The sequence below is a fragment of the Myotis brandtii genome, unplaced genomic scaffold (assembly GCF_000412655.1).
Source record: "Myotis brandtii unplaced genomic scaffold, ASM41265v1 scaffold1624, whole genome shotgun sequence".
In the NCBI taxonomy this organism is placed as follows: Eukaryota; Metazoa; Chordata; class Mammalia; order Chiroptera; family Vespertilionidae; genus Myotis; species Myotis brandtii.
In genome coordinates, this window is record NW_005355941.1 from 137,976 (window position 1) to 146,440 (window position 8,465).

The 8,465-nt window shown below is 54.9% G+C and overlaps 1 protein-coding gene across 1 annotated transcript in view; it reads left to right on the plus strand.

Annotated features, from left to right (window-relative positions):
* The window catches only part of RIN3 (Ras and Rab interactor 3), a 96,971-nt gene that overhangs the window by 81,381 nt on the left and 7,125 nt on the right, over positions 1-8,465 (plus strand). The window contains exons 10-11 of the mRNA XM_014536449.1: positions 1,520-1,651; positions 7,630-7,793. Coding sequence (XP_014391935.1) covers positions 1,520-1,651; positions 7,630-7,793 — 296 coding nt within the window. The remainder of the gene's footprint in view (positions 1-1,519; positions 1,652-7,629; positions 7,794-8,465) is intronic.

Consider the following 8,465-nt stretch of genomic DNA (forward strand, 5'->3'; position numbering starts at 1 on the left):
ACAGGTGTATTTTCTCAGGGACACTGAGAAGAATGTAGCTAATTGTGTTTCCCTTTTCACTTTGGCCACCAGGAAACTCAAAAGCCAGATTGGTGGCTCCAAAGGAGCAGTTGTGTGACTTCTTGCTTATGCGTGTGTTTGCTTTTTCCCATGATGCACAATTCCTCTTGTAATCTATGTTTGTCCTGATGTTTACATTTTTATTGTAGATTTTTACTGTTTTATCTTGTATTTCCTGATGGGTCACCTAAACCTTTGGTAAAACATGCCAAGTAGAACTACCTTTTTGAGAGAAGTGTAGATTGCCTGGTGTGTATTTGAACTGATTATTCATCTCCCCCAAGACACAGCAGGCAGCAGCCCTGGATGATCCTCTGGGGCCATGCCCAGGCCTCGTAGCTCTGAGTCTGGAGGCCTTTGTCCGAGCCCTTTAGTGAGAGGAGGCGAGAAGGGAGTTGGGGAGCCCAGTGGCCGTTCCTCACTGTGCAAAGCTGCCCCGCCAAGTGGTCCTAGACGCCAGGGCACCTGTATTCAGGCTAAGAGACCAACCGGGAGCTCCAGGAGGAATCCTCGCCCTCCGGGTCCCACCTCTGATTTTTGTGTTGCCATATGGTCAGTTTTCAGAGCCCACCTGGGAAGGCCCCCCTTCCAGCCGCTTCTCTTCCCCAAGGCCTCTGTTCCTGCGGAGAGGCTCGCGCCCTGGGAACATCTCCCGCATAAGCAGCAGGGAGGAGCGCTCCCTTTTGGAGGCGTGTACATTTTAAAGGAAACCCTCTGCAAAGGGCGCCACCTCAGCCCAAGGAATGAACGTCGAATGGTGGAATTGCTACCTGATAGCATCGATTGAGGGAGGGCTTTCTGTTTTGCAGATGGAGGGAGATGTGTGGTTTCAGAGGGAAGGCAGGGGGTGGGGGGATGAGAGAGAGAGAGAGGGTACGAGATCAACCAAAGGACTTGTAAGCATGCATATAAGCATAACCCATGGACACAGACAGTAGGGGGGGTGAGGGCGTGTGCTGGGGGTGGGAACAGCTGGGAAGAGGTCAATAGGGGGAAAGGAGACATATGTAATACTTTCAACAATAAAGAATTTTTAAAAATACCTAAAAAAGGCGGGGGGGGGGGGGGTAGGGAGCCTTCCCAGAAGACATCAACGTCAGACAGGCAGGTGCTTCTGGGTGGGCCCGTGGACACGCGTGGTGTGAACTTGACTGCCAGTCAGGCAGCAAGTGGCATTGAGGGGAAGGGCGGGAAAGAGGAAGGGCCTGGGTCTTGCCCGCCCCGGCGGAGGGCACCTTTCTCGGTTCCTTCTTCCCAAGCCCGGACTGTGTCACAGGCCACCCCCGAAGTCTGCTTCCAGGGTCGCCCCCGTCCTGAGAGTCCTAAGAGAGCGGGAAGGTTCCTCTTCCAGCAGTGACCACCCGCTACCCAGAAAACCACCGGCCCCGCCCCCTGGGCAGGGGGCCGCTCACAGGGAGAACCTCTCACTCACCACCTTCTGCCTCCTTCCCCCTCCCAGGGAAGCCCTACGGGGCAGACGACTTCCTGCCCGTGCTCATGTACGTGCTGGCCCGCAGCAACCTCACGGAGATGCTTCTCAACGTGGAGTACATGATGGAGCTCATGGACCCCGCCCTGCAGCTGGGGGAGGGTGAGTCACTCTTGGGCGGTCTCTGGGCCCCGGGGGCCTATTGCACACCCCCAACCCAGCCCTGCGGGGGGTGCACTGGGCAGTCCAGTGAGCACCTCCTAGATGTCAGACTCCACTGAGCTTTGGGGGCACCGCACAGAGCCCGACACAGACCCTGTGCTGGTGGAGCTCACGGACTAGCAGGGGAGCTGGGCCAATCAAGGGACCATGTCACTGCTGCTTGACATATGCTGAAATGGTGAGAAGCCCAGAGGGTATGGGAGCTTGTTTACCCAGGCGGTGCAGTCAGAGAAGGCTTCCTGGAGGAGGTCACACCTGAGCGGAGCACGGGAGATTGAATAGGAACCAGCCAGATAAAGAATGGGGAACGGCCCTAGCTGGTTTGCTCAATGGTTAGAGCGTCAGCCCAAAGACTGAAGGGTCTCGGGTTTGATTTTGATGAAGGGCTCATACCTCGGTTGCAGGCTCGATCCCTGGCCCTGGTTGGGGAGCGTGCGGGAGGCAACCAATCAATGTGTTTCTCTCACATGGATGTTTCTCTCTGTCTCTACCCCTCCCTTCCACTTTCTAAAGATCAATGGAAAAAATATCCTCTGGTGAGGATTAACAAGAAAATAGAAGGGGAACAGCAGTTGCTAGTCGTGTAAAAGAGAAGGCTGCAGTGTCCAGGGGCTTCTGAGCGGGGAACGATGGTCATTTCCCAGGCTGGGGTGGCCCTGTGGGCGCTCAGCCCCCTGCTCAGCCAGCCCTGGGCCAGGTCCTCCGTGGGCGGAGGTTAAGGCTATGCATAAATGGCAGGGCTGTGGTCTGCTCCACCCCCCCTCAGTTTTCCTTCCCCTTTCTTCCTTCCCTCCCATTCCTCCCACCCACTCAGCCTCAGCCACGCCTCCACCAAGAATCCCAGAGGTGCAGCCTGCCCAGGTATCAGCTCTGAGGGACCCCAATTGTCCTCTAAGACATCCGCCTCGAAGGGTGAAACAAGGCTCTCAGGCCCCAAGTGGCCCCTTTGGGCTTTGTGGTTTTATGCTAAACCGACCCTCTTTGCATCTGTTTGCATTTTTAGCAACCATCGGTCTCTGAGCAACAGCTTCTGTGATTTCTTGGAAGGTCAGAGGAGCGTGGAAAGCATGACGTTTACTGTCACATGTGACTTTGGTTTGTGCCCTAGGACCACTAGATCTATTTTTCTCTCCTCCATAGTTGAAACTTCCCTGCAGTTGGAACGACCTGTCTCCCAGAGGGTGTAGGAACTCAGTAGAAGCCAGGCCTCTTCAGCAGTGATTATCAGCCACCCAGTACATCCATCCATCCATCCATCCACCCATCTATCCACCCACTCACCCATCCACCCACCCATCCATCCCCCCATCCATCCACCCATCTATCCATCCATCAACCCATCTATCCTTCTACCCACCCATCCTTCTATCTGCCTAGATAACTACCTACCCATTTACCCACACACCCATCCACCCACCTGTCCATCCACCGACCCATCTATCCATCTACCCACCCTTCTATCTATCTACCCAGATACCTACCTACCCATCTACCCACACACGCATCCACCCATCTATCCACCCATCTATCCATCCATCAATCCATCTATCCTTCTACCCACCCATCCATCTATCTGCCTAGATACCTACCTACGCATCTACCCACACACGCATCCACCCATCTATCCACCCATCTATCCATCCACCATCCCATCCATCCATCCACCCATCTATCCATCTACCCACCCATCCATCTATCTACCCAGATACCTACCCACCCATCTCCCCATCCATCCATCCATCCACCCATTCATCTGTTCATCTAACAGTGGTTCTCAACCTTCCTAATGCCGCAACCCTTTAATACAGTTCCTCATGTTGTGGTGACCCCCAACCATAAAATTATTTTCGTTGCTACTTCATAACTGTAATTTTGCTACTGTTATGAATCGTACTGTAAATATCTGATATGCAGGATGTATTTTCAGGGGTCGTGACCCACAGGTTGAGAACCGCTGATAGCAGCTACTCAATGAGGCCTTACTGTGTGCTTAGGGCCCCTGCCAGGCACTTAGGTTGCAGTGCAAGCAAGACTGGTGAGACTGATAGTCTCATGAAAATGCATGAATGCCTTATTCTGTTCTGTCACATCTAGTGGACGTTGAGAAGACAGGGAGAAGGCTGGTGGGATAGGATGGTCGGGCAGGACAGGGCTCAGATGACCAAGGGAGTCGCTGAGCACAGAGAATCTTCTCGTTACTTTATTTCTGTTTTCCAAATTTTCCACAGTGAGCATATGTTGCTCATCTTCCTGGGAACAAATCATTTACAAATCCTGTGAAAGGATTGACCCCAAACCGACGGGGCTGTTACCGAGTCTTAGAGACAAAGGATGGCGTGAGGCCGGGAGGCTCTGTGGTGGTCTCAGCACTGGCTCACTCTCCGGCAGTGACCAGCCCGCCCTGGCCACCAGGACTCCTAAATGGGGCTCCAAGCCAGGCACAGGGGCTGAGCAGGGGCAGGACAGGGACATCCTTGGCCCAACTACTCTCTCCTTATGGACCTGCACCCCCACCCCCATCCTGCCATGGCCTCCTGTGTCCTTCTTCCTGTTCCTGAAGCTTGTGGGGTTCCGGTGGAAAAGGTGATATCCTTCAGGCAGGAACACTGGTCTATTATGGGCGACAGTATGTTCCTGAGAAAAACGAAAGTACAAATAAATACAGAAAGGCCTTAAATGCTTTATAGTTTCTGACCCAAGGCTGCCTCAATCCCCTGCAGCCTGCCCTCTTTCAGACTTAAGTAGCCAGAGACCCTCACCTCACTTCTGGCCCTGTGAGGGGATTTCGAAGGAATCCGTGGGGTGTTTGCTGGAATAAAGATTAAACAGGACAAACCTAGCCAGGCTGCTACACTTGCCCCTCCCAGCAGCCGCCCCCTCCCCCCCACACACACACACACAGCAGCGTCAGACCCTGCCTGTGGGGGCCAGAGGACAAATGTCACACCATGCAGCACACACCAGGAGGTGGGATGGCTGGCATGGGTGCCTCCCTGCATCTGTGTTCCTAGGCCTATCAGGGCAGGAGGTCGTAGCACCCAGGCCAGGCCTCAACAGCTATTAGCCTCCTGTTCTGAGATGACTTGGGGATCCCCAGCTTGGGCAGGGGCTCCCACCCTTCAAGTCTGCCAGCTGTCAGGCCCCATCTAGAAGTATCTGGGCCCAACGATGAGGGACAGACACTGAATTTCCCCGGCTTCACCCTCACCTCCTAGCTGGGCGGTGGTGCCCAGGGTGCTCCATCGCCAGAGCCCCCGAGCGCTGGTAAGAGGGTGCCGACAGTCCCTGCCCTTGGTCCTCACGGAGCTCAGAGATGCCCGGACACAGGCGCCCTCGGGGAGTCCCCAGTCTTGAGCACTTCAGTTGCTAGAACCTCAGAGGAGAAGTAGCACAGGATGCAGTAAAACGAGCGGTGTGGGGGCTGGATTTCGGTCCCGGTTCTGCCTCTGATTGGCTGGAGACCTGGGGCAAGTGGTGCAACCTCTCTGGCTCAGGAAAGTGAAGGCACTGGGCTGGATTTGGGGTTTCCCACTTGTCTGGGCAGTTTTGTGTTCTGCAGAGATAGCCGCGGGCAGAAGGAGCGGTGGAGCTGGGCTCTGCCTTCTCGTGTTCCACGGTTCATAGTAGCACACGGTTCTGCGTTCAACAAAAAGCCCGCAAGCTGGGCTCCGGAGTCTGTGCACTGTGGGACCTTCCTGTTCCGCCAGCTGTTCCGCCAGCTGTTCCGCCTGCTGTAGTTTGGCAAAGGACAAGTGTTGGGGTCCCATTTTCTCTGCAGTGAGCCTATCTATCGGGTGTGAGAGGTCAGGGTAGATCAGGCTGGGGAGATGAGAAGTCGAGAGGTCCTACGCCTTAGGCTGATGGGACCCCAGCCCCCTGTGAGCCCCTCCCTGCAGCTCCCACCATCCTGCCACCATGGGATGGACAGGAGACCCCGGTAGCTGCGGGGCACCTGGCTGGAGCCAGCTCAGGTTCCAAACCGCTCCCAGAAGCAGCCGCATGGACTCATCCACCACGTCCGCTCTCCACGCCGGCTGACAGCTGGCTAATATCTTACTGGGGCAGTGAGTTTTACTCCTCAAAGGGCAACACTTTCTCCCCAAAGAGATCAGCTCCAAACCGCACTGTGGTTGGTGTCACCTGCCACCTAGTGGCCCTCGGTGGTACTGCATGGCATCTCACAGAGGGAAGTGGCCTGGGGGGGGCGGTCTCCTAGGCTGTGAAAAAAACAAAACAAAACAGGACATGAGCAAGAGGAGTGACTGAAGGACTTGGGGTTCCTTCCCCTTCTCCTGCGAGCACCTCCCTTAGGTCACCTCCCCACCCACCGTGCATTACTCATTACTAAGCACTGTTCCACTAGTATATCATCTCATTTACTTTTCACGTGGATATTATGGGATGTGCAGCCGAGGAAACAGGTGTAGAGAGGACACGAACTCACCTGAGATCACAGGGCAGAGACCTAGATCCTGCTCTGACTCCAGAACCGTTCTCCATCGGCCCACGGCACTCAGGTCCCAGCCAGGGACATGCAATCACGGATGGGAAACGGGACCATCAAGGCGCGCCAACTAGAGGACAGGGACTCCCGGGCAGCGGGGCTGGAGGCACCAGGAAAGGCCTCCGGTCACGCGCAGGCTTCCTGCTTCACGGAGAAAGGAGACCATGAGTGGCTCATGGCCCTTCTCTGACAAGGGACACCAGGCCAAGTTGTACACGGGCCCTGGCACACTTTTTTTTTTTAATGTCTCTTTCCTACTATGCCAGGGTGTGTGATCCTGTGGCCATAACCCCTTTATTATAACCACCACCAAACCCAGCCAGGGCGTGGCCTTCTCTCATGTTGGCTGTAGGGTTTGTAGGTAAATGTAGCTTCATCCGGTGGAAGTTAGGGATGCTCTAAGCTGCAAATAACTCATGATGCAGCTAATAATGGTTTAAATCAGAGTAAAGGGCTGTATGTCTCTTGCACCAAGAAGTCGTGGGGTATGCAACTGATCATGACGGTGGTTTTTAGCCTTGCCATCAGGAAAGCGTGGACCCAGCTCTTTCCCGTGTTCTTAGGGTGTGAGCCTTTGTCTATGTGCCTCTCACTTCTGGTCACAAAACAGCTGCTATGCCTCGGGGCTTACGTCTGTGTTCCAGGTCGGAAGAAGGGAATGGGCAAAACCCAAAGGGACGTATCAACTGAGTCTGCGCCTTTTCTCTTTATATATATAATTAACAGAAACTACTATTTCTTTTCAATTGAGTTTCTTGGTGTGACATTGGTTAATAAAATTATATAGGCTTCGGGTGTACAATTCTCTAATACATCATCTGTGTCGTGTGCTCACCGCCCCATAGTCTGCCCCACCCAGGGACTTCCACTCACATCTAAATAGCCAGAACGGCCCTAACTGGTTTGGCTCAGTGGATAGAGCGTTAGCCTGCGGACTCAAGGGTCCCAGGTTCGATTCCGGTCAGGGGCATGTACCTTGGTTGCGGGCACATCCCTGGTGGGGAGTGTGCAGGAGGCAGCTGATCAGTGTTTCTAACTTTCTATTCCTCTCTGTAAAAAATCAATAAAATATATTTTAAAAAAATAAAAATAAATAGCTAGAACGGGGTCTCCTGCCCTCTCCCCCAAGTTGCAAGGGAGTCAGGGCAGTAAGCATTTTCTACTGGTTGTTACTTCCCTCAAAAAGGTAAAGGTCAGTTAGTAAGGAAGAACGAGAAGATGGAGTTTGGGTGGGTCACTAGGAGAATCAGCCTCATGTCAAAAATCATTGTCCCGGTACCTAAAGGGCTGGGGGAGAGGCCGGGTAAGTGGGAGGGAATCCCACGAAAGTCCTCCTCCCTCTCTGAAGTGAGGGGCTCCCTTTGTGGGTGGGCCCAGGCGGCCCTAGTCAACCCGCACACCCTTGTCTCCGCAGGTTCCTACTATCTGACCACCACCTACGGGGCCCTGGAGCACATCAAGAACTACGACAAGATCACGGTGACCAGGCAGCTGAGTGTGGAGGTGCAGGACTCCATCCACCGCTGGGAGCGCCGGCGCACGCTCAACAAGGCCCGCGCCTCCCGCTCCTCCGTGCAGGTGACGCCTGGGACAGGGGATGGGAGGAGACCAGGCACACACACCATCCCCACTGCCATGGGAGGAGACTGTACCCCACACCATCCCCACTGCCATGGGAGGAGACCACACCCACACCATCCCCACTTGTGGGGATGGTGTGTGGTAGGGCCAGTGTTGGTGCCAGTTGAGCTGGGCTTCCCATCCGGAAAGAAAGGGCGATCCCAGTGACGCTCTTGACACAGCACCTGGTACGCACCCCTGTCACCATCCTTCCACAAGGGGCAGTCCCGCACATACCCCTTCCTACCTGCCCCCTGGGTGCTTGGGAAAGAGGCCTCCCTCGCAGCCATGGTGTAAACTGTAAAGGGCTGGTGTTTTCCCACTTTACAGTTGAGGAAATGGAGGCTCAGAGAGGTCAGGGTCACACAGTGAGTGAGAGCAGGGACTGGAGGGCCCATCCTTCCACCATAGGATCCTCCCTCCCAGGCTGGTGGGGGAAGGTGTAGGTGCCGTTGGTGGGTGTGTGTGTGTGTGTGTGTGTGTGTGTGTGTGTGTCCATGCGCCTATGCGTGCTCCCATCCCCAGCCACATGCAGAAGCATCGCCTCACCCTGCCCTGCCCCTCTCCACCTGGCCTAAACCCTCCACCTTTCAGGCCCAGCTCCCCTCCCCCTTCCACCAAGCCTCTTCC